At 43.3% G+C, this 27,311-nt stretch overlaps 1 protein-coding gene across 1 annotated transcript in view; it reads right to left on the minus strand.

The window, feature by feature from the left end:
* FAM168A (family with sequence similarity 168 member A) overlaps positions 1-27,083 on the minus strand; it is a 106,587-nt gene extending 79,504 nt beyond the window's left edge. The window contains exon 1 of the mRNA XM_075727566.1: positions 27,005-27,083. Coding sequence (XP_075583681.1) covers positions 27,005-27,074 — 70 coding nt within the window. The 5' untranslated portion in view covers positions 27,075-27,083. The remainder of the gene's footprint in view (positions 1-27,004) is intronic.
* Positions 27,084-27,311: the final 228 nt, after the last annotated feature.

Here is a 27,311-nt window from a genome sequence, read left to right on the forward strand (position 1 = left end):
TCAAAGCTGCAGCCTACGCCAGGCTTGAGGGAAGGCGAGGAAAGAGCTTCATGGCCCAGCGCTGCAGTCTCTCTTCATCTCCATCAGCTACGTGCCGAATTTAGGGACCTGGGCATAGACGCTCCTGGGGAGCACGCAATGGATGCACCTCTTTGATGGGATCTAAGTGGCGTTGGGGGTGAGGAACCCCAGCTATGTTGCTGATGTCCTGGAGAAAACCTTCTTGGTGGGGATAAGGAACAGAAAAGCTGTGCTGGCAAAAGCTGGCAGGGAGGCAGGGACACGCCTGGAGCTGCCGGGAGCTGCCTTCGAGGAGGGGGAGCTTCCACCTGCAAAGCCAGTGTGGATGAGCAGACCATGACCAAAATGTAATTTATATGAAGATGTTTTGAATTTCTTCCAGCTACTCCAAAGTCAATAATGCATAACAGCTCCTTGCTGCTTGAGCATAAAGGTTTCTGCAGAGAATATAGTTTGATTATAATTACAGGACAGCATTTCAAATTAATCACCGCAATAGCCCACGTTCAGGTGTGCTGTGCAATTTAATTATTACACTCCTTGTTGTCCGTAGCACCTTCTGCAACCTGTAGCCTACGGAATTTCCATCCTGGCAATATGTGGTTAACAAAATATATTTGGGGGGTGATGCTTTTGGGTTTGTTTGGGGTTTTTTTTTAATACGACTTCAACTTTCAGAAGCCACAGTTAGCAGGATACCATCTATACCTGCACAGGTAACGTGTAGGGCTGTGATATAACTAAGAGTAGATGGCTATATGAAACAAGAGCGTTCAAAACTGGTGCTACGTGCTCACTGACTCCATCCAGGCTGAGCAAGGAGAACCAGCACCACCGGAGCACGATGGAACAGGGACATCTCGGCTCCTGCTTCACTTTCAGTCATGAAACCATCCTACGAATGTGGAGTCTAACAATGGTGTTAATGGTAAAGCAACGAGCAAAATGAAGTTCCACTTCTCCAAACCCCTTCTCTGCAGTGATTTGGAGTGTGAAGAAACATTTGCCTCAATAGCACTCTTTGAGGTATCATTTTTGTTGCTAAATCTAATTACAACAGTTGCTTGCAACTCAGCAAGGCTGAGATCCTGTTTTGTTCCCTGTAGTAAAATGAATTTCAATGCTCCAAAGATTTTCTCCTTTTAAAGAGTAACAGGGAATACAGGGGGAAAAAAAATAATCTGAAGATCAAATATTCAACAAAAAAAACAGCATAGAAATACCAAGAAATTCCCGGTTTATTGATTTCACAGCGAAACTAAATACTGCCATTTTGTCCCACCTCAAGGACTAATAACCTAGCTCAATATGAACCTCACGGAAACGTGGTGGGTTTTGCAGCTGTGTGTGTCCTCTACTTTTGGATCAGTGGGATCCCCAATAAAAAGTCACAGTAAGCCTCAATAAATATGCAAATAACTTCAAAAGGAGATTAAAAACCTTCGTCCTGTTTATGTAACTAATGAGTTTGTGTGCCGGTAACAAAAAGGTCGGTGGCTTTCTTATTTTAACCATTCCTTGAAGGTCATTTCGACTCAGAATTTTTTTTTTTTAAGACCTCAAAACTTGTTATATAACAAAGACAGAGCTAAACATATGGCCTTCGGCTGGTTTGAATTAGCTCACTTGTATCAACCGCGTCTCATCAATACGCACTGCCATAGTAACTGGTTCCTCGGCTGGAATGCTAATTACTCCCCTCCGCTTCCAGGAACAAGAGCATTAGACCTACAAAAAAAGACTCCTTTCTCCTCCTCTCATTAACTAGTTTTACTTGCTCAGCACATTAATGCAGAGCTAAGAATGATTAGACAGGGGCAGCAAATGAGCTGCATAAATCTGCTTTCTGTACGCCACAGGGACTCGGGCACAAGGAGGGTGACGCTGGAAGGAAACCCAGCGGTCCTCACCGGTGGGTTCGTGTTGGGTACCGCACGGGAGAGCATCACCCCAGCCCCAGGCAACAAAGGCAGGGACTAAACTTGAACTCTGCCGTCGTTGCGAGGTGTTCAGGTTCAGGGCTTGACCTTCCCTTTCTAAAAATAATCTTGCCACCGGTATTGATTTTAAAAGGCGGGCAGGTCTTCTGTTCACCTGAAGGATTGAAATGACCTTCGTGCTGCTGATGAAACGTGCTGGATTGACAGTGCAGGAAAGCAAAGGCTTGTATTCAGTAATTGGGTAAGTATAGCAAGGACATCAACGGCACAGAGTTTGTATGCATGTGGACACGTGCAAGTATCTGGAGATACATCCCGATGAAGCTTATTGATTTACACCGGGAGCAAGAGCAAAACAAAAAATTTCTCTGAAAATAAGGAATTAAAAAAAAAAATATCTAACATTGTCAAACACTACACGACTTGTACCATTTGCCAGCAACATGAGAAGTCGTGCCACTCACCAGATCTCCCCATGCCGGAGAATGCCAAGTCCTCCCGCTTGGCGAGGGTGGATATAGACATGCAGGATGACATGCCCTGCCTTTTGAAGATGCCCAGCTTTGCATTTACTTTGGAGAGTTGCTCTGAATGGATATGCCAGAAGCTTTACCATCCAACTTCCCTAGGACTACACATTACTCTTCCTAAATATATACAAGTTGGGCTCTCCCAGTAGATGACATTTGCTCCAGCTTTTTCTTGTGCATGATAAAAAAGTCATGCGCTATTTTGCAGCAGAAGTCATTCAGTCTGTCCTATAAACAACTGCCAGACAGGAGTTACTGGTAGTTGCAGTATCTTGCTTTGTTTCTTAAACACTTCTGAAAGCAAAGATTCCGGGATAAACTTCCCGCGGGAAGCAGGAGAGGTTTCTCCAAGGCCAAAGCAGGGCCAGATGGGTTCAAGTTGCTGCCAGATGGACGTGCAGGGAACCACCTGGACCACCTTGAGCGGTCAATTAGTCAAGGAAGCCCCAGGGATTTCTAGGGATGATTTAACTATTGGTTAATGTAAGAGCTGGAAGGCAAACAAGCGGACGAGTCGGTGGATAATCAATCGGAGTGCATTTGCTGAGTCGGTGGCCAGCAGCATTTGATACCGCGCTTACAGCAAGTGCCTGCTGAATTTCCCTTTGCTTGCTTCATACCAGTCTCACACAGCAGCTCCCTTTGCTCTTTTATACCAGGCTACGACACTGAATACTTTTTTCACATGAATACAGGGTCCTTTCCTGTTTTAGTACAAAAAACAGAAGCTCCAAACACCACCCACTCAGTTCACACAGGCCAACAACCACTTGTCCGATAATCCTCATGTCCCGGCAACTGCCTGGATGGCAGCTGAACTGATGATGTAGAGCTGAAAAGTTTCATCCACCATCATTATTCTTGCATCTATTTCCCCCGCTCTGTTTTTTGAATTAAGTACCCCAAGGCTGCATGAGCTGCCCTCATTCATCTCATCAAAATACTACACTAGGAAGAACACACATGGCGATTAAGACCAGCTTGTATCTCCCCATTCCAAGAAGACACTTCCCCCTCTAAAAAGAAAGTGAAAATTTTGCCCCCCATTCTAAGGCTCTTCAGCAAGCTCTGGGAGACCTAATCTCAAATTCAGTTAAAACTAAGATGGGAAATGTCTCCTCAACCTGGAAATCTGATCCATTGTAATTTTGCTAAAATATCAAAAAAAAGGGTGAGAAAACCAAGTCACAGATCTTTTATTTAAGCTGGTCAAACACTGGAACAGGCTTCCTACAGAGGTGGTCGATGCTCCAAGCCTGTCAGTGTTTAAGAGGCATTTGGGCAATGCCCTTAATAATTTGCTTTAACTTTTGGTCAGCCCTGAAGTGGTCAGGCAGTTGGACTAGATGATCATTGTAGGTCCCTTCCAACTTAAATATTCTATTCTATTCTATTCTATTCTATTCTATTCTATTCTATCCTATCCTATCCTATCCTATCCTATCCTATCCTATCCTATCCTATCCTATTTCTATCCTACCCTACCCTACCCTACCCTATTACACTCTTCAGAACAAAATGAGAAACAAAAGAAGAGAGAAGCAAGCTGGCAACCTCAATAAAGTCTTTGGTTAAAGATGACCTCAAGTTTACCAGCTCTGATGGCAGATAAAGCACTGAAGTGCTTTCCATGGGAACCCAGAAAGAAGAGCAAGAGATGTAAAAACTGTTGTGGGAAAAAGATCCTGAGCTCCAGGCACACAAGAAGACAGATGAGAAAGGTCGGATTTTGTAGGGATCAAGAAGAAACAAGTGTAAGCAGAAAGGAAGATCCGCAAATTTTCAATTCAAAGAGAGCAGCTTAATTTGTATCTATTGATAACATTTTCTGCAACAGAAGCAAAAGGAGAGCAAGGGCATGCCCCAGTGCAGACCTCACAGAAAGCTGGAGGTGCAACAAAGCAGAACCTCTGAAGGACAAGAGGTGACAAAGCCTTCTAAGTTGATGGAGAAGGTGAATCTCAAAGACACATCAAGGAGCCTGAAGGACAAAGCTGGAGGTAGAAAGAGATCATTGGTAATTCAGATGAGGTGTTTCACTGGACGAGAAGCAGACGCTGCACTAGAAAGGAGCTCAGATGGAAGCATAGGAGAGAAATGCTCCCAATAATTCAGGGCTGGGCATTCACCCTGCAAGAAAATACATTCAGTGCTTGAGGAGATGAAATTTAAGGCTCTAGACTCAAGACCCATCTCAATAATATATTTTCAAGCCAGAGTACAATAAAATGCTCTTACACAGACAGGACCTAAAACTATCACTGCTGAGAATCATAGAATCATAGAATCATTTAGGTTGGAAAAGACCTTTAAGACCATCCAGTCCAACCATCAACCTAACATTACCAAGTCCACACTAAACCAATCAAGGGTAGACTAGACTAAACCATGTCCCAAAGTGCCACATCTACCCATTTTTTGAACGCTTCCAGGGATGGGGACTCCGCCCCCTCTCTGGGCAGCCTGGTCCAATGCTTGACCACCCTTTCCGTAAAGAAATTTTTCCTAATATCCAATCTAAACCTCCCCTAGCGCAGCTTGAGCCCATTTCCTCTTGTCCTATCACTAACTGCTTGGGAGAAGAGACCAACCCCCACCTCACTACAACCTCCTTTCAGGTAGTTGTAGAGAGCAATAAGGTCTCCCCTCAGCCTCCTCTTCTCCAGGCTAAACAACCCCAGTTCCCTCAGCCGCTCCTCATAAGGCCTGTGCTCCAGACCCTTCCCCAGCTTCAGGGCTGGCCATCGAGAAGAAGCCAGGAACCCCACCAGCAACAGAAGTAGGCCACAGTTAAATGGAAGAAATCCCCATGTTATCGCAAGATTACTGTAAGAAATACCAGCAATATTTTTGAGGGGCACAAACAACATCATACTTTCATAAGTTATTGTTCTACATTTTTGCTTGCTCCTTGATCTCAAGGTTTCAAGTATTTGTTTATTATAGTAAAAAGAAATATTTAAGAACAGATTCCTGCTTGGGATGACTTTTTTGGTATCCAAGGAAAAAATGCACCAGCTGCCTGGAGCTGTTTGCCATTCTTATTTACCAACAGAATGATGCTCTTGCACATTATTTGTGGTTTGTTTGTTTGTTTTTTTAACAAGAAATATTGGAAATAGCTGCAGATAGCTTACATTTCTACAAGACCTTTACAAGTCCATTCTCCAAGCAATTATCGTGCTTTTGGGGGTGAATGTGTAATCACAGAGTGATCCACAGAAAATCTCCTGGAGCTGTAAAGATTTTACACAGCTTTTTTTATCTCTAAGTCTTTGTTTACTCCAAAAGTCATTGGAGTAGAATATACATTAAGGAGAAATCATAAGATCACAGAATGGTTTGGGTTGGAAGGGACCTTTAAAGGTCATCCAGTCCAACCCCCTGCCATGGGCAGGGACATCTTCCACTAGATCTGGTTGCTCAGAGCCCCGTCCAACCTGACCTGGAATGTTTCCAGGGGTGGGGCATTGACCACCTCTCTGGGCAACCTGTGCCAGTGTCTCACCACTCTCAGCTTAAAACATTTCTTCCCTATATCTAGTCTAAATCTACCCTACAAGAGGATTCCTCATAGCTCTTCACCTCAGGTAGCCTGAACCCAAACTCCTCTCCTGACCCTGTTTCTGGTGCAAGCGAACTCTGCTGCCAGCAGCCGCACCCTTGTTGCAAGCCATACACGACTGTACTTTGCCAAACTGGGACTTTTCTAACAAACTCTTTACGTCAAGGTCTTTTACCATCTCATCAGCCCTGGCTTACGATGACAATAGCCTTTGATACAGAAAAATCTCCTTCCTCATATTACTAAAGGAACTGAATAGACTTAATGTGTATTTGCGCTGATTTAAGTAAGATGAATTCCAAGAGGGAAATCTGAAAAATTCCCCCTCCCTTCCAAAGTAACACATTACCTCTTGCCTCTTCCGTACCTGCTAAGCGCAAGAGGAAGGAAACTCTGTTTTCTGTACCTGGAGATTTCTCTTTGCACTTCACTGTAGCTGCCGGTCCCAAGCTCAGAGACAGCACGGATGATGGTGTATTTTGTTAACCAAAGTGTCTCATAAAATTAATTCACTGGTCACAGAAATGCAAATAGAAAATCAAATAACAATGCCCTTAATAACATGCTTTAACTTAGTCAGCCCTGAGCTGGTCAGGCAGTTGGACTAGATGATCGTTGTAGGTCCCTTCCAACTGAAATAGTCTGTTCTATTTTATTCTAAATAATGTAAAAAGAAACAAAAAGCCCAAGCAACAAAACCGACTCAATATGAAAACTATCAGCAGCATTATTAATAACTTGCATAAATTATATTAGCTATATCCTTTATTGCTAATGAGAACAGCCATATAGTAACAATTGCTATTGAGGAAAGCTAAATGCCCTCTTAAACACACACACAAAGAAGAAATTCTTCTGAGTACAGCACATGTACAAAATTCTGTGGAAACACTTAGATACAGCCACACACCTTACAATCAACACAATTTACCACCTGAGTAATATCAGCGTAATTATGCAATGCCCTCTACAAGTGGCGGTATGAAAAAAAATATCAAAGGGATTTATAGATTATGATTTCATTTGAGTGCTATACCGTCAGCTTCAGGCCTGTATCTTCTTTGCATCTTGCAGAATGCTGAGCAACATCAGGATAAAAATCTTGACCGTATTTCATAACTACCGCTTGCAACTGAAAAGCAGAACTGAACCATTTACCATCCCAGGAAATCCTACTACCAAAATAATGATACAATGTTAGAGATGAGGGCTGAGTTATGCAGAAATCATATTATATTTTGATTCCGTATGGAAAATGCAACATCAGACACACCAGAAAGCAAAAGGACTCTGATGAATATTGAGATTCTGCAAGCAAGAGACATTAAAAAACCATTCTGATGGCTCTTATCAGCTGTAAAAAGATTCAGAGTGACCTTAAACAGCAAAAGGATTTAATTATCCCAGAGAGGGAAAGATTTTACACCATTTAAAAAGAGTTTTTAGAATCAATTATAAGCTCCTGAGCTAGAGAGGCCTAAAATTATTGATAGAAATATTATCTGTGTATTTGCGCCACCTCTTAAAACAACCAGTTTTACTTCAAGAAATAGGAGCACTGACTAACACCAGCTTCGTCACAAGAAACTCTTGATGACCCAGCTTTCTGCCAGCATGAGCACCTCCAGGCAGGGTTTGTTAGGGATCCAACCCCATACCAATAAAGCCAACCTGCAGGAAAATTAGTGAAAAGCACCAAAAAGGATTATGGTGTCAGAAGGTCTGATTTTTGGGGAAAAATTAAGATAGCAAAACACAGGTAGTTTGGCTAAGTGACAACTTCATAGATTCACAGAAGGGTTTGGGTGGCAAGGGACCTTTGAAGAACATCTAGTCCAACCCCCCGCCATGGGCAGGGACATCTTCTACTAGATCAGGTTGCTCAAAGCCCCGTCCAACCTCATCTTGAACATGTCCAAAGACGGGGCATCCACAATTCCTTTAAGCAACCTGTGCCTGTGTCTCATCTCCCTCATCATAAAGAATTTCTTCCTTATGTCCAATCTAAACCTGCCCTCCTTCAGTTTAAAGCTGTTGCCCCTTGTCCTGTCACTACAGACTGTGGTAAAAAGTCTTTTATGGGATACCGATGAGTGTCTACAAGTACTTAAAGGCTGTAGACACGACAAAGGCAGAGGAAGTAGAGCTAAGAGTTAGGCCTAGTATTAAAAATGCAACAATTTAAGATGGCTACCAAGGAACTACATAAAAACTGTAATAGTTATTAGATGTGGAAAAAAATCCCAAGTACAGCGAAAACCCATTTACTCAAGGTATGATGAATACAAATGAATACACAGAGTCTCAGCCACCTTCACGAAAGGCTTCCAGGCTGAGGCAGATAGTGTTAGATATTCCTCACAACTATAAACCCCCGGGCAATAAAGTGGAAGAGGGCACAGAATTACACATGGACGGGAGGCTTTGATCTGCTGAGCTGTTTGTAGAGCCCTGCAGAGAAAACCCAGCCATCGCAGCAGCACCGCCAAGGGATGGATCAGGCCAACATCAGCTGCCTATACAAATACTCTTTTTTCAACCTTTGTGAAAGAAACTCCATGTTCGAATGATCTGAACCAGTACTGCATAGACAACAGGATACTGGAAGGTGTCCTTTTTTAAAATTTTAACAGCAAGCTCCTAAATGTAAAGAAACCTGGATTAATCCATGTCACCTCTCTGCTAACCCTCTCCAGTGCAGCACAAGTAGTGATGCCATCTCAATTTTGCTCTTTTTTACCTCGGAGTAGCCATGCTCATACCCACTGAAGAAGCAGCAAGATAAATACTTCATAAATAAATAGTAGTTGACAGTCAGTCTTGCCCCACTTTTGGGAAACAGTCCGATAGATGCAACCTGTTTTTCGGCTATCTGTTCTTACTACTTTTAATTTCTAATTCCAGCCGATGAGGGGGAGACTCCCATGGATCACATGAACTGGCTCCCTGGGGAGAAAATAAAAGCACAGGAAAAAGGGAGGCTCGCAAAGTAGTCTTATTTCCATTTATAATTGAGGTAATTTGTAATATTGCTTAATGATAAGCTAGTAAATGTTTAGCTGAATGAGCAAATGTTACTCCAGTAAAACTTCCTTTGTAAACTGTTGGAAAGACAGAGAGAAAACTTCATATCTGTGCAATTTTTTTCCTCAAAACAACTACAAAGCAACTAAAACCAAATTAGCACTTTAAGTGTCCTGTTCACAGTCTTCTATAGTTTTTCTTTTTCCCTTGTAGATTTTTTCCCCACAGTGTCCTGTGCAGAATCTGAAGTTTTCAGACAGAATTTAATGCAACAAATAGGGTCATATGCAAAGAAGACGACAAGTGCTCAGGCGCTACAGCAAATGTAAATGTTAAAAATCACATGAGAGAAGATAATAAAAAAAAAAAAAGTGCACATAATACAACAAAGCAGTAGAAAAGCGTACTGCACAGACCATTCTTGCAAGGGCTGACGGAGGGATCGGTTGACCTCGGAGGTCTCTGACTTTACTGACTTACACACTTCTGTGAGGCTCATTAAAGGCTCCAAGCACAAAGCATCAAACACTTCAAGTAAAAGTTGGTCTCCATGGGAATACAGGACAAACTAAAAATAACTATAAGACGACATTTTAACAATTTTGCAGGAGATTGTCATGGCAATGAAGAGAGTTGTAACCTGTTGTCATGATAACCAAAGTTTTAAATTAATGGGAAAGCATTCCACTTCATCTTTATTCATAACGGGTCTAACATCCACGATGGGAGAATTACACGTTACTGCCTTTAAGGAACCAGACAGCTGGGGAGAAGCAAGGGAGGGATAACGCACTGCCTGGTTAAAAAAGAAATTAAAAAACTCTACAGCCAAACCAAAGCACTGATAGGATAGGAAAGAAGCCAGAGATGAAAATGCATGGGGAGATGCATGATGCCTTTTTGAGGGAGACGCTCTCCTCTGCCCTTCAGTGCTTAGATAACATTCTCTTTACTACGGGACAAGTAGCAGAAACTTTGGCAGGTCACTTGGGCCAACCGCTCAGGCAGATGCACCACTAATATTCAGGGAAGCAGCAACTTAAACGACTTATCGTTTTAATGGAGACAAATTAGCAGGAGGAAGCTAATCAAGGACATGCTGATGCCAGCTTTCCCTCTTTACCTGGAGTCCCTGCGTTTTGGCAAATGGATTTTGGCATGGGAACACTGCGTAAGCTGGAAAGTGAACACCAGCACCATGCCCATGGACTCTCCTCCTTTCAAGGGGAGCGGGAACTCAACGAGCGTTATCCTTCATACATACTTGTCATCAGCCACTCCTTTTTATGCTACTGCTTATCATTTATTTTCACTAGTTTCAGCATAATTTGAAACTTCTAAGATTTTATTTTATCTCGCTGGAGGCATTCCCATGGCTGCCAGAGAGAATAATGCAGCTCTTTGTTGAAGAAATAGCAGAAGAAGACTTAAGAGAAAAGCATGTGTTGATGGCACCTGTGTCAGCAGGTCATTAAGATCAAAGCACATTAAAAATAACAGGATGTCCAGTTTCTCAAGACACCCAAACTAGGGGGAAAAAAGGACGAGAGCCATAAGACCTTCAGGTAGAGGGAAAAAGAGGCAGTAAGTAGATCAGCAATGTTGACTAATGACTGACAAGAGGCAAGACAGGATGAAGAGGAGGAAGATCCCAATCATTGTCAACTCCTAAAGGGCACAAATGGCACACCCAAAAACCAGGTGGTCTTTGCTGATGAAGGGGGACCCAAGAGACGTGATGAGGACTTGACGGCTGCATGCCTGATTCTCCATTGGGCATGCATGTGGTCCTGGCAGACTCCGCAAATACGTTCATCTTGGTGTTGTGAGCATGTGAGTATGACAGAATAAGCAAGGGGGAGATGAGGCATGTGTTGGGTTGGGGTTTTTTTACGAAGTCACCTTCCCCTTCTACACGTCTCCCTGCATTTTGCTAGAGACGTTGCAACAAGCTGCATGACATGGACAACTCCCACCATCTTTGGAAACTGATATCAGATATAGAGTGCAGCACACATGGGCCCTCTTGTAGCCTCCATCACTTACAGCTAGCTAGCAGAATTGACCTTCAAGTGTTTGGCTGGACACAGAAGCAGAAATGCACTTCTGCTCTCTCCCTCCCATCAGCCAGGGAGATGTCAATCACTAATTTTACAATTTAATTCCTCGCACCCTGGGGTCAGGTGCTGGAGAAGAGACAAACTTACCAGGTTCAAATGCATGTACCAATGGTCAAGTGCCAAACTGAAGTCCCCGCATGAGAAGCGCTGTTATCCTAAACTCTCCGAAGCCAAGAGAGATAGGTAATTGCAGAGAATGATCCCCCCACCTAAGAATTTGTCTCAGCTGGCTGCAAGAGACCTGAGAGCCACCAACCTGCTGCTCATGCATTCAATGAGATGCTGTAGGTGCGCACCATAAGTCTGAGTCCAGCAGTCCTAGACCCTGAATTATATTAATAGGCTCAAAGCAAACCATGCCCTATTTAAATACTACATAATCATTACTGTGTCTTCACTTATGAAAAATTGCTCTGTTCACCCTGGAATTCCTATGACAGTTAATTATACTACTGTTTCCTTAACTGTCTTCAGAGGAGACAAAAACATTCTGGCAACAAAATGCCTGAACAGTACAAACACCTTTACCCATGCCTTCAACACACAGCACAAAATGGTCCTCACCTCAAGACACAGTTATTAATTTGAAATAAGAAGAAACTAGAGGGAAATAGACGTTCAGACGCATACACGCTCAGATCTTTCTGAATGAAATAACTCATTGTTAAGCTGTTAAAATCTACTTTTTTCCCCTATCTGATTTCATTTACAGTTATCATGGGCTTTGCATCTCCTGGGAATGCCACCAATACCGATGACTCCTTCTCCCTAGATATGGATTATCTTCCCTGCAATACATTAGGTTTCTAATAACAAGAGATAGCAACATCATTTTTGACTGTAAATGGACAGCAACAAATCAAGCATAAGGCTGAAGCTGCCCTTGGTTACTTACTAAAGAGAATTTCTTAATTATGAGATTCTTCTACTTCTCCCTCCAACCCTCACATCTAACAACTGTTGCTCACAACTCAAGTCTTCCAAGAGCTCATCTTTTCAGCCTGATTTCTTCTTTATTCTTCTTCTTCATGAAAAGATTCAAAATTATTTTCTTTATGAAGTGAAAAAAATTAGACGTGCCCCTGGGGAAAGGCTGCTGGGCTGACAGCACTCTAGAAGGGACGCGTCGGACCAGCTTCGGGGGTGAGCACGGCCAGCACTGGGGTGGTGGCCACAAACTGCTGCTCTTCTCTGGAATATTAAAGTGCTGGGTTTCTTTCCCCAGATCAGTGCTAAGACAGGACGCCAGCATAAGAAAGACATGGACCTGTTGGAGCAGGTCCAGAGGAGGAACACCAAGATGGACAGAGGGCTGGAGCACCTCTCCTACGAGGAAAGGCTGATTGTTCAGTTTGGAGAAGAGAAGGCTCCGGGAAGACCTTATTGCGACCTTCCAATATATAAAGAGGGCTTCTAAGAAAGACAGAGAGATACTTTTTACCAGGGCCTGCAGTGACAGAACAAGGGGCAATGGCTTTAAACTGAAGGAGGGCACATTTAGATGGGCCATAAGGAAGACTTTTTTTTACAGTGAGGGTGATGAGACACTGCCACAGGTCGCCCAGAGAAGCTGTGGATTCCCCATCATTGGAAGCGTTCAAGGTGAGGTTGGACGGGGCTCTGAGCAACCTGATCTAGTGGAAGATGTCTGTGCTCGTGACAGGGGGGGTTGGACTAGATGATCTTCAAAGGTCCCTTCCAACCCAAACCATTCTGTGATTCCATGACAGGCTCCGATGCAGACGTGAGAAGTGCCCCCTGTATTTTGGACAAGCAGTGGACGGCCGTTAGCTTTCCCCACCTAACGCAACTCTCATGGCCCTCCCTGCCCACACGAGACTGATCATCTCCACCCAACACCTGCCTTCAGCTGGTGACATAAGGAGCATCTTTAGGACCAACACCAGCAGCAAACACAGCCAGCTTATCTGTAAGCAGTGGGATTAGCTCTTTCATGCTTTACTTTAAATCACAAGTAGAGATGGCCGCCCCACGGAGGAGCCCACCGCAGTGACATGTCGGTAGGGTGGCCGGGAGCACAGTGATACTGGCAGCAGAGATGGCCAAAACTTGTTCCTTTCAGTGGCAGAGCAATGGCAACGCTGATGTTTACTGCTCTCATTCCTGTCCTGTGGAGGAGGCAAAACATACTTAGAAAATTAAATCACCTCTCCATCAGCACATAGAAGAGAAAAAAAACCGTAGTGACAGTTTACACATAACTCATCGTGCCTTGACCTGCGGGGACGTTTCAAGTAGTAGCACAATTTTCCTCCCAGCTAAACAAAGATTTATTGGATACTGTAAGCTCAATGGAGAAACCATGTTTTCTAAAGACTGTGAAAACCTACAGTAGGTGAAATATCCCCCCCGGCGAGCTCAGTTCCGAGCCACAACGACCCATAGGGCTGCTCCAGCAGCGTGCCACCCCAAAGAGGTGCTAAGCATAGAGCTGATGGCACTGCATGCTGGCCAGAAGAAGGACCACAGGGACATCTTCCCCATGCACTGCAATGCTACGGCACCACCAGTTCATCACCAGCAGCCCAAGCTCATGCCCTGCCACAAAAGATTCATTTTTTCCCAACTTGAGGATTACAGCTCCTCCTCGGCCCCACGCGAAGCAACCGCAGGGATTCAAAAGGTTTTAAGCAACGAGGCTGTTGACAAACGCATTTATCGTAAAAAGACCCGGAGATGGCAATTCCTGCAAGGAAACGAGCACTTCTCAACATCAGCAGAAACTCAGGGGTCGGGGACGGGGGAAGGACCGGTGGGGGCGAGGGGAGGGGAAGGCAAAAAAAAGGCCATAACACTAAAGAGTCTTTCAGGACTCATTTATTTGAGCAGTGCCAAGCCAGCTCACTGATGCAATATTTTCTTCCTGCACTCTGAGCCAGGGCTTTGGGATCTAATAAATCATCGCTGGCCGCAGAGACATTAAAATTCTAGCCCAGTACTGCATTAGATGAAATGAGGCCGAATGCCAGCAAGCGCAAGGAGAGGGAAAGGCAGGCACACGCACTTTAAAATAAGTATACGAACGCGTTTGCATATAAGCAACTCCGGATTTTGGTTTCAGATGAGGCTAAATCTAACGCAAACAGCACAGCAAAACAGATTAACAAGCCAGAGCTCAACCGCGCCACTTTGGGAAAGCTGATCCCCATAAAACTAAAACTAAGATGTTAGGTATAAAGCACAGTAGAAAAATAGACTCGGTAATTTACAGATCTGCTACAAACGAGGGAACTATTTCTGAAGCTTATAGAAGTCTTTTACGACCCCATACCAGCTCATGTTTCTCTACGTACAGATCTCTGCACTGTATCGCATTGACTGCGTACAGTGTAAAAAATAATTGTGCACCAGGAGAGGAGAAAAATTCAATATTTAATCTACAAACATGTTTCCAGAAGTCAAGCCACAAAATTTTAATTTATTACCTTCAGATGCCAAAATAAAACAAGTATCTAACCACTCATTTGCTGTGTCAGACAAAAAAAAAAAGGGGGGGGGGGAGGAAAGGCAGAAAATATTAAGGGGTTTCAGTGGATCATGAGGCAGTATTAGAGCTTATTTTCAATCATTTAATTGAAGCACCTGGGGATTTGAGAGGTATTGAATGTGTGGTGTGCAAGTATGCACAGAGAAAAACAAGCAAGGATATGAATTTGAACTGCAAATGGCAGAAAAAAATATGCAGAAAAAGCCATTTATTTTAGACTCGGTGAGATTTTAACTTACAGCTGAGAGATTCCGAACAGGCGTGGGGTTTCAGTGCTATGAGACATTTTCATTTTGTTTTATTAACCACCCCCATCTCAAATTCACACAATGACAAGGTCACACTCCAGCTCCACGGTGCCCATGGCAGAGGCTCCCAAAGTGCTCTGCGGAGAATCACTGACCCATTTAGCGGCTGCTGACGGACTTCTGCCAGCCCATGCTGGTGCTCTTCACCTCCAGAAGGAAGGATTTTAAAAAACTCATCTAATATTTTTTCCACAGTTGCTACCATTGGAAGAGAGACACCATGGCTTCGTGAAAGGAGGTGTGCTAGATTGGAAACAAGGGGAGGGAGGTCCCTAAAATAACCTCTCGGTAGAGGGGCTTCATAGTAGGAACACCGCCCACGTCAGCAGCTTTCTCAACAGAGCAAACTGGACATCCAGAGATCGTTACGGGGAGGAAGGAAATAATTATGGGGGTTTGGAAAGCAACGAGGCCAAAATAGGTTTAGGATTTGATGTATGGCAAATCAAGCATGACTTGGCAACGTGACCTAGGGGCACGGAGAACCAAAATGCCACGGAGACAACACCAAGATGGCCAACGTGATCTCTGACTGCCTATAGAGAGGCTCCTTGTTGTTCAGCAGCAAAGTAAAGGGAACGTATAGGAAAACATATGGACATAAAGGGAACACATCAAAAAAGAAATTTAAATGGTGCAAACCAATACAACCATGGCTAAAACAAAGAAAAAGAAGATGGCTTAGAAACACGCTATAAATTAACAAAGCCACCAAAAAAGAGTTTCATTCTATGATATATATAGAAACTAAGATATAAGACAAGGAAAAGAAATTGCATTCACCAATTTTAATACTGAATATACATTTTAAAAGCCCAAATCACTGGTTAGAATTTGTCTACGTGCTATGTAAGACAGAACTTTGGCAGAGCTCATGCTTAAAAATAATGCTTATTTCTTCCCTAATTTCAGATTAAGTGCCAATACTCTACAGAAGTAACCGACACACAAGAAAATTCTCTGTTCACCTTTTATTTTCTTTAAACGAAGGAGTACTTTCCCCTTCAAAACATGTTTCCAAGGCCATCTGTTTTTTTCCACCTATGGTTTTTTTTTTTAATTTCTCTGCCTTATACACATTTTCTCCAGCCCTCTTCATCCCTAGTCATTTAATCTTTTTATTTCTTTTCCACTACGGGAAAAAACAAAATCAATATTGTAGCCAAGAAATGAGGCAGAGCATAAACCAGTTCCACGTACCAACCGAGCATGTAGGATTAAAAAGCACACAATGGGGTCATTCAGGAAAACATAACATGAGCTTTGTTTGCTTTTAAGATCTGAGACTATTCTGCTTATTTACAACACAGGGGAAAAGCGCGTAAAACCTTATACAAGCAGTGACAAAACAAGGGGTGAAGGATGTTCCCCAAAGTTTCTATGAAACTCCTTGGAAGGCTGATATCAGTGGGACCAACCTCCAAACAAACTGAGCCTACAAGCATCTGTAATAAGATGTTATGAATTATTTTCTTCAAAGGAGCTTTATTATTATATAAATGCCTCCATTTCTAACACTAAAAAGAAAGAAAGTCTTTTGTCTTGAAACACAGCTATATGGCAACCAAACTTCTGTGCGCCAAGGGCTATTTTGCACAGTAACCTGTGTCCATCCATAGGTGAGTGCAGTGGGTGACCTCCATGTCCATCGTCCCAACGGTGCTGCCGTTGATAGGAAAACCAGCCAAATACAGCCTACAGCTATTGCACGCACTCATAAATAACCCTAATCTCACCCCAAACCCCTCTGCTTCCTTCTCCCTCGCTCCCCAAACAAGAAAATTTGTCCTTCATTTCCTTAGGGGTTTTATGCTTTTGACGACTTCGAGAAAGTCCATGAGTTAATTTATTACGAAGAAGGTGAATTAGCCATCGTTGATCAGCTAAGCAGAGCACTGAAACTCAAACAGCTTCCAACCCTGAGAAATTCAGCAAGTTGTTTGGAAGTATTCCTGTACGGAAATTATGCATTTAAACATAAAGATAACAAGAGTCTACACAAGTCAGAGCTCATTCTTTTCCCAGTCAAGTATGATTTTCCTGTCTGCTCTATACACACCAATTAATAAACATGAAGAAACGCTAGAGGAAAAATATTCACTGTACCCACTTCATACATTTTTAATCACCCTGAAATCAATTCAACACCCTGAACACAGTTTAAAATTCCTGTTTTACAGAACCAGTAAGCAATGGATCACCTAATTAAAACCAGAAATGATGTTTCCCAATCAATGGAAGGGGTAGACACGCGTGCAGATCTTCAAGTACAAGGAAAGGTAAGGAGGAGAGCACCCCAACCTCGCCTGATTCAGCATCAAAGCCATTCGCCTCGAGTTCCTCGGCACTCCCCACCAATGTGCTGAGGAATGCCAAAAAGAAAGGAAAAAAAAGTCTAATTTATCCTCTGCGCACACAGCAGTTCTGAAAGAACTTGGTTTTCTTGGCCAAAGAACTAATCTGTTATCAAAGGCCCAGCCTTTCCAGAGAATAATACAGCAAAATTTTGAGTTAATAAGAAAGGCTGAAATCAAGCCTAGAATTATCTTTGTCCCACAAAGAGTATGCAAAGGAGGATTAAAGGCCGACTGTAGAAATCCTATTGGAACATCCTTCCGTCTTCTACAAATTTGAAGGCTACCGGCTTTCACCATACCAATAAATTAAATGAACAAGCAAGTGTAAAGCAGGTCAGTCCTCACATGTGCTGTTGATGTCTGAGGTTCAGCAACGAATACAAATGATACAGATTAGGAAAAAAACACACTTGAGGATCCCACACCTCCTGTCCTGCCAAGAAAAACAATGACCGGAGGGCGGACGATGCCGATTCCCTCTGTTAATCATTATCTCCGAACAAATGTTGTGGTTTCACTATGGGGAAACAAAAATGACAAAACTTGGGAGTTTGCAATTTGGGAGTGCAGTGACCAGCCCGGCTCAGGGATGCATCTCGCTCTTCTGGAGCGTGTGGAGGTCCTATGGAGAAACCCCAAATTACAGGTGGGAGAGCTTAACATGCTGAAGGAAGCACTGGAGCTTTCCATGTCCAAAAAGGATGAAGCAGGGCTCACTCACGTGCAATAGCAGAGGTGTGGAGGGTCCTAGAGGAAACCCATCCTCAGCAAGCAGCACTGGTCAACCTGGAGCCCAGAGCAATGGCTGTGAAGCTGACCACATTTCTGTTCTCCACCTTTCTACAGAAATTTAGAGAGAATTAGACTATGATGTCTGCACGATTTTTGCTTCAGACTTGCACAGCCTGCCAGCATGGGTCACAAATGTAAGAGCATCAGTTCGCACAAATCCTTAATCCTTTCAGGCATCCCTCCGAAAGTTCTCCAAGATTTCAGACACACAAGAAAAATATCGAACCGATGCCTTTCCACCAGCATAAAAAAAAAGTAATTAGTATGTTGACTCACATATTTGCCTACCAGCCACACCCACTCTCTATCACAAAATCTTGTAACTATAACCGCACGTGTGCGTTACACCATAAATTAAAATTACATTACTGTCGTATATTTTCCTCAGTGCTCTCAAAAATCCCGCAGAGAGATCGCCACTTGAAGAAGCAGGAAAATCAATTAAATTGGAAAGCAAATGAACCCAGACCTTGCAGACAGTGTAAAAAAGGTTGACAAGTGACACAGAGAGACACCACGCTTTTCTACATACAAATGACAAAGCTCTTAGCCAGAACTTCTCCTTAAAACATCAGAAATAAGACTATTTTATGCTTTCAAATGAAGAAGACACGTTTGTTACTTGAGGAAGAACATACTGGATCTCGCAGCAAGATCACAGATGAACTGTAAATGTGATTCAAAGTCTTCCTCGCTTTCGACTACTCCTCTGCTTCCCCAAAATACTTTGGTGAATCTTATGCAGGATAAAACTTGCCGAGCAGCTACCCTTGAATATTTATTTCACATTCGTGTGCTGCAGAGGCTCCCTAAAAGTGCCTCTGGGCAGTCTAGGTTAATCCACTTTGGAAATGCAGCTAAACAGAACCCAGTTGCACAAAGACCTTTTATTAAAAGGCGTCAGGTTCCTCCTGGTGAAATGAGTCCAGCTCCCCCGGACCCACGCAGGTGTTTGCCAGCTGGGCCAGGCTGCAAGAGAGAAAGAAAAATAGCTGGGACGGAGTGAAAGACTCCAGGGAACGAGCAATGCAAAAAGGAGAAGGACCAGAAGAGCAGCGTTGAGGCTTGACTGATAATCTTTCCCAAAAAGCCTGGGAAGGGGGTGGTGGAAGGTGTTACCTTCCATCCCTCTCCGAGACAAAAAAACAAGTGGAGAAGCACCAGAAGATCCATGGCAGAAACCTGAACGCATGATGGATACAAATCATTATCAAAAGAGAAAAAGGAATTAGTAAAAGAGACAAGGTTGATTAGCAAGAGACAAGGGAATTCCTGCTACAAAGACATGGGAAGGCTGGGGGCTCCACCTGACAAACCAGGAAAAGCCCTGGGAGAAGGAATGAGGGTATCCATCACGTTCAGGTACTGCCACTGGGGTTCCCAAGCTCTACGTGCAACGGAGGCAGAAGACCGGGGAGTTCCCAGCCTGTATCTGGTCGGATTTAAGGATGCTAGGTGCTGCCTCCTGTAAGGACAAACTGTCCCAGACAGGGTGACACTGACCTCAAGACATTTCTGGGGAAATCCCTTGAGAGTTGCAGGTTGGGATGAGGACCCTGCAGTAGCACCCACTGAGCAGCACGCCTGGAGAAGGGAACTCCTTATAGACCTGTAGCAGTGGGGCTGCTCGTGGCTAATTAACTATCAACAGGACAAGTGTATTAGATATCAGAACTCCAAAACGCACATTTTTATTTATCAAAGCCAGAGGATTAGGCCATTTGAATACTGCCACCCAACAAAAGCTTCTTGATGACAGCAGCTCACATTCGTACTCTGTGATCTACTGGTTCCTGAATGAAACAGATTCGGTTGTCTTCTCTACACTGTCTACGAGGGTGAGACCCTCCTTCTTGAGGACTCCTTGCTGTTGCTTTCTGCCACACTGTCCTCGGCTGCTACCAAGCTGCATACAGAATAGAATCATAGAATCACAGAATCGTTTAGGTTGGAAAACACCTTTAAGATCATCCAGTCCAACCAGTAACCTACACTACCAAGGCCACCACTAAACCAATTAAGGGCAGAGGAGTAATTTCATGTTTCCTGCCTTGGGGGCTGGATTATTTTTAATGAAAGTAAAACTAGGAATCATTAAGATTGGAAAGGACCTCTAAGACCATCAGTCCAACCATCAACCCAACACCACCGTGCCCAATAAACCATGTCCCAAAGTGCCACGTCTGCCCGTTTTTTGAACACCACCAGGGATGGGGACTCCACCACCTCTCTGGGCAGCCTGGTCCAATGCTTGACTACCCTTTCCATGAAGAAATTTCTCCTAATATCCAATCTAAGCATCCCTTGATGAAAGTTGAGCCCATTTCCTCTCGTCCTATCGCTAACTACTTGGGAGAAGAGACCGACACCCACCTCACTGCACCCTCCTGTCAGGAGCTGCAGAGAGCGATCAGGTCTCCCCTTCAGCCTCCTCTTCTCCAGGCTGAACACCCCCAGCTCCCTCAGCCGCTCCCCACCAGCCCTGTGCTCCAGACCCTTCCCCAGCTCCGCTGCCCTTCTCTGGACATGCTCCAGCACCCCAATGTCCTTTCTGTAGTGAGGGGCCCAAAACTGGACACAGCATTCCAGGTGCAGCCTCCCCAGTGCCGAGTACAGGGGGACGATCCCTGCCCTGCTCCTGCTGGCCACGCTATTCCTGATACAAGCTGCATATCCCCGACTCTTTCCTGAGTGAGACCAAAGAGGTGGGAAGATCAGTGACCTATGTGGCTTTGGGCCGTGTCCTCACTAGTCCAAATAACCTTGATCTGATGGCCTTGAGGACAGTCTGCAGTTATGGCCACAGGCTGACGGGATTACATGAGAGCTGAAAACCTTGTGTTTGAGAAACGACCGGCCCAGCTGGCCTTCAGTGGGCAAGCTGTCCACATTTTACATGTGGTGGGAGTGAGTATTCAGCCTAGAAAGAGAGTCACCATCCTTCCTTGCCCCACACGTACTCACCTCTGAAGATGCGTTTGCCTTTCCCTTCCCACCCAAGTGCCAGGCACGTAACCTTGTCAAGACAGAACCTCTTTAAAACGGATTTTACCATTTTAGAAGACCTGCGGTAAATAATTCAGACACAAATCTCAGAGATGGAACTCAAGACCAAACACAGACCACTTTGCATCGATGTCTACATCTGAGTCAGCCATCAATACACCTTTCAGTATCAGAGAGAAACGAGCATTTCTAGGACATTCAGGCCACACTGGAGATGTTCTTTTCTTGCCCCTTACCATTAAATCCCAGGGGATCACTCAGAGACACACAGCCACACTGCAGGTATCTAAAACTGGGCAAACCAATTCTGAATCTGGGTGACCAGGAGAGACCCCAGGCAGGGTCAGATGGTGTGTGCACTTCCACAGCAGGGATTTCGGACTAGTACAAGGAGTTTGAAATGAAAGTGTGTATTTTTGTTGGAGAGCAAGTGGAGGGTTGGATGTGGGAAAAGGTGGAGGGGGACAACCATCTGGTAGAGCATCATTAGTAATCTGTGGTCAAAGAAGGAACAGAAGAGAATATATCCATGTTGTTGAGTGATTTTTATGAATGGATAAGAGTGAGAAACTAGAAAACCAGAATTTGTCCTGTTCCTTTTAAAATCCCAAATAACCTAGTGAACAAAATAATTTTTCCTTTACCTTCAATAATTAGGGGAAGTGAGGGGAACAGAAATACTGCTTCACGGCACATAAAGCCTGATCAGAGCTGTTTGTCAAAAGCAAACCAAGGGCTTCCATCAGCAAAAACTTGAGGTGGAGAACGTCTCTTCTGAGTATGGGAGCTCAGAAGGAGCTCCAGCAGGACCTGGAAAGTGTTGTGCACTAGAGCAGTGTGACACAAACTCCTTGGAGATTTACGAACCAGCTTCACATCTTTGGGCTCTTGGATTTTATTATCATTTATTATTTAGTAATAACTACAACGAATACAGAGTCAGTCTACCGAAGGTTCATGAATCACAGCATCTTATCAGCATATTAATCAGCTTCTGGTAGGGAAAACGATAATACTGTGAGCTATAACAAACACTTTTATAGTTTCACGCTTGAAGTCAAACAAGCTACAGGAGAGACTGATTCTTCATCCCTGATTCCACACCAACGAGCTAATCTATTTGCTGCAGGACTGGTGCCTTAGCAAAAGTGGACGCAAGAAAATGGGAAGGATAATGCGGCAAAGGAAAGCCAGGCGGTTCAGCAGCTTATGTTTGGGGCAGGTAAAGTGAATTCTACAAATAATAAAAAAGCAAATGAGAGTCCTTAAATACTTTTTTAACTTAACCTCAATTAAAACGACAGCTTACATGAAGATACAAGTAATTACAGTCTGTTTTAATTAAATAGTAAACAACACTCAAACACTGTTTGCTGCTGCTGTTCTAAAATACGCTGAATTAGCGAAGTGGAAGCAGTCACCAGCTGAGCACGAGGAACCAGGACTTGCTGGAGCACGAACCCAACGTTGGATAGATGTAGCTCCATCTGCAGTGGGAATATTCTTTCTGAGTCGCCTTAGCTGAGCTCAACAGCCAGCTCATTCAACAGCGAGAAAGCGCTGCCAGCAGAGAACGCACAAGGTGCATTCTCCTCTTTCAGTTTAGGAAGGAAACTGGGAAGGAGGTTGCAATCCAACGGATCTGGGGGTCTTATGAGATGTACTAACTACATGAGAAACCACCTTAGTAAATCTTAGTTCAAACATGGAGAACGTTTCAATAAACATTTCTTACGAATTTAACACTTCTGACTCTGTTTCACCTAATAACTCTATTTTAAAACTTCCTTTTTTTAACTTAATTATAATTTCCCATAAAAATTCACCTAATTCAGACCACATTTTAAAGATCATTTAGGAAATAACTGTCCTTCACACTTCCTTTAAGGAAGATCAGAATGGAAAAACTAAGAATCTGAATAAATGTATGGTACATCAAGTACTTGAGTATGTGCCAAGGATCTCCCATTCTCCCTAACACGCAAGCGGCCAATCTGGTACAAAAATTTGTATTTATCTTGAAATGGACCTCTCTCGCTAGCCCACCAGGTACTGAAAACAACAAAGAAGTGAGAATGAGAAGAAAATCAGATTACAACTGATTATTTCAACCAAAAGCAATGTATTCTACAGAAAGCATTCACATTTAGCACTAAAAAACCACACGACCATAGAAATAAACCTGCCAGTGTCCTGATTACCGTCCTTGTTTTCTTTCCGCATATATCCCACCTGAGGTTTATTCCACAAGGTTAGAAATTAATGGCTTATGCATGATCTTTAAAGACAAAAATCTAAGTAATACACATGCTGTACTAGATTTGGAGTAAAAAAATCTGAACTCTAAAGCAAACTGAGAGCATAGCCTAGGGCTAACAACCTTTACCGCAACTTTATTACACTTCAGGTTTTTTCATTTCTCTTTCTTGCCTAATAGAAAGCTTGGTGTTAATTTTTTTCAGTGTCCTCCACTACTGCAAAAAGATGAGTTTCAAAAAAAAAAATCGTATCTTATACTGTATAAATTCTATATTGTAACCCAAATTATATCTCAAATCAAAACTGCGGGACAGACATCGTACATTCCATCTCATGAAGCGTTCATGGGAACGGTTTGCTGACATGCTGTTCCAAATTAGGGGCTCCAAGAAAACTCCTCCAAAAAAAACTCCTCCATTCAACTGCTGATCAGGACTGAGACACTCGTTAAGCCCCAAAGCTGTAATGAGCTCCCAGGACCATGGAAGGGGTTTGCACATATGACAGCAGTCAACATCCCCTCCAGATCTACCACGTCATATGCTTTAGTGATTATTTTCAAAGCAATTTGAGAAGGAAGTATCTACAAACTCCTTAACTTTATGCTTCTCCTGTGAAAAGTCTATTTTGTTTGTCTCTATGAGTCTAAATATCCTCCAGAAGAGCTTGTGACTACATTAGAAATTGATATGTAGCTAAATAATGCAAGTTAAAGCAATGTAAATGAAGTCTAAGCATAGAAAGCAAGAATTAGATAGACAGAGCCTGGCACTTGTAATGCAGGAGACGTGGCAGCCTTCTTTTAATAATTGTTGAGAACACCCTCAGGAGTTGCCCATCTTGTCTATACAAAGGATAAAATTTAAATTTTCTCCCCCTCTTTTGCAATATAACTTTAGGTCTTTCATTAAATATTCATAGAATCATAGAATTGTTTAGGTTGGAAAAGACCCTTCAGATCACAGAGTCAACTGTTAACCCAGCACTGCCAAGTCCACCACTAAACCATGTCCCTAAGCGCCACATCTACGCATCTTTTAAATCCCTCCAGGGATGGGGACTCCACCACCTCTCTGGGCAGCCTGGTCCAATGCTCGACTACCCTTTCCGTGAAGAAATTTCTCCTAATATCCAATCTAAACCTCCCCTGATGCACCTTGAGCCCATTTCCTCTCGTCCTATCGCTAGCTACTTGGGAGAAGAGCCCAACACCCCCCTCCCTGCCCCCTCCTGTCAGGAGCTGCAGAGCGATCAGGTCTCCCCTCAGCCTCCTCTTCTCCAGGCTGAACACCCCCAGCTCCCTCAGCCGCTCCCCACCAGCCCTGTGCTCCAGACCCTTCCCCAGCTCCGTTGCCCTTCTTTGGACATGCAAACAAATTCATATTTAAAAGGTTTTGTAATACTATTTGCCTAACAAAGAAAACAGCTCTTTGTTTAAACACTTTTTAACCTATTATCTATTTTGGGTCTTCATTGTAAGAATTCAGCCCACTGACTCCTTACCTTACACCTGTGCAATGTTAAAGACAAGCACTAATATTCAATTCCTGCTTCGGCATCCTACGTTCAAGCACTCACTTGAATCTTCCCTTCTCTGTTTTTTCCATTGACATAACCCAGGACCCTGTTATATTTTTTCCAGTCTGATCTGCCTCCAACTTTTTTCTTCAAGGTCATCCTGCACATCTGCCGCTGATTCCTCTTGTATCCCAAACTATGGAAGACAAATGCCTGAAGTCCCATGGTTTGGGGTGAAACCAGTCTCATGGGGGCCTCCTCACCATGATCCCTACCAGAGCTGGTACAAGCTGGCCAAGGCAGACAATAGCTTTAAATATTTAAGTGCACAGTACAATCTTCATGGTGATTAACCAGCAGGTTATTTGAGAAGATAACATCCTATTAATGTTGCCATTTGACTTATTCAGAATGCAGGCATGTAGAATTCATTCATCTAAACCAGAAATCACCCTCTAAAACTCTTCTTCCAGAAAGGTCAGGGTACAAACTCTATCCAATCTGCACCTCAATATTTAAATAAAATTGTCTTATCAAATGCCAGAAAGCAGCTTCTAAAACATTCAGGATTGTATGAAAGCAGATATAGAAAATCTACATTGCATGGATATTAAGGTGAAGCTTTGAGCACACACCAAAAAAAAAAAAAAAAAAAAAAAAAATTGGGAGAGAAGTAGACTCTTGTCCAAACCATCCTTGTGCTGGAAAGCACAAAATTGCTGTTTTTTCTAGTGCAGGAAAATAACTGTGCACTTATGAGCTCATTCTATCACCCAAGCACTGCTGGAGTCTGCAGTCCTCTTACAATGGCGATATTTTTGAAGAGACTATTATTCACAGAGATTTTTTTTTTTTTCCCCAAGCCTCTAGTGCTTTGACTGTGAGACCAAAGTCTCCCCGCGCTACAGTATCTCCAGCAAAGCAGCATGCATAAATTTGATGGAGAAAAAGAAAGGGTGAATGAAAATGGGGCAAAACAGCTTTGAGGAACTCTCTGCTCCGCAGAATGTCAGACAAGTCTCCTCGCAGCAACGCAGCCAGCCCTACTGATCTACCAGCTGAAACAGCTACCAAAGTCAATGAGAATATTCTGTAAATGAAGTAACGAAGAGCATTTGATGTTCATTCCCATTTGGTGTTGGTCCACAAAAGCGCATTCCCAAGCAATTTCGCACATTAGGTAAAAGTCAACACATACAACTGGCAATGCAAATATAAAGAAGGAAATCATAACACAATATGACACTTAATAGCTAATTATATTCAACAAATTGTTAGAAGAAGGAGTCTTCCAAGGCTGATTTTGTAAGGTGCTTATACAAGATCAGAACAACAACTGCTGGTAAGCATAATCCATGGGGAAAACCACAGATATACCTAAATTGAGATTTTCTTTTTGCAAAGTACTATTTCTCTCTGAGCTAAATTCTTTCCGTATCAGCACACTTTCATTCCCCACTAGTTACACAATTACGGTAAACATATTTCAGTGCCTTTTTTGACTATTTTGACATCTTTAGACAACTCAGTTCTAAAGATGGACTTCAAACAGACATCAGACTTGCTCGTTAACTCAACCAAAGCATAACCTGGAAACAAAATAATCAGTTCAATAACACAGTTTAAATCACCACCTGCAACAATAACTGCATGTTCTCCAAATAACGGGCTCTCGCCTGCGGGATCCTCATTTCTATGGCAGGATTATTCCAGAACGTGTGCCTGAGTCACTCAGTTCAGCTCCAGAGGCAAGCCCTCCAGCTCCCAGCTGACTCCCCCAGCAACTTCTTGCGTGTTTTGTTTGTCTAAAGAAACCCCCTTTTGATTCTTTTCTTTAGGATTTCCAGGGCATCCTCTTCTTACGAATTCAGATCCATTCCTTCTCACTAACCTTACTGCACTGGCTTTGCTGAAGAGTTTTTCCTGCAAGTCACCCATCTGGCTCCCTGATGGGAACTCTCTCCCTCAGTTAAGGGATTAACCACTCATTGATGATCATCTCCTCTCACCACCGAATATGGACATTCACGAAAGAGCCGCTGAACACCGGTCCTACCTGTGTACGCCATGTTCTTCGGGTTTCCGTAGGGAGCCCCAGGTTGGACGGGGCTGTAAACAGGGTTCATGGTGGAAGACCGGGAACTCTGAGGACAAAAGAAAAGCAGAGTTGAGATGACTGCCTTACGTTAGCGCCAGAGTTGTCTTCTGTGCAGAGTCTTCTGCTACATGCAAGCATTACCGTGTTATAATTCAAGACACAGAGAGCTGTGAAAGAAAGGATTTACAACTAGACGTTACAACCAGATAGCATATTTAATAATTCAAGTTTTGGATCTCTCCGTTAATTCCCCTAACTTCTTTGG

Source organism: Pelecanus crispus, chromosome 1 (assembly GCF_030463565.1).
Source record: "Pelecanus crispus isolate bPelCri1 chromosome 1, bPelCri1.pri, whole genome shotgun sequence".
Classification (NCBI taxonomy): domain Eukaryota; kingdom Metazoa; phylum Chordata; class Aves; order Pelecaniformes; family Pelecanidae; genus Pelecanus; species Pelecanus crispus.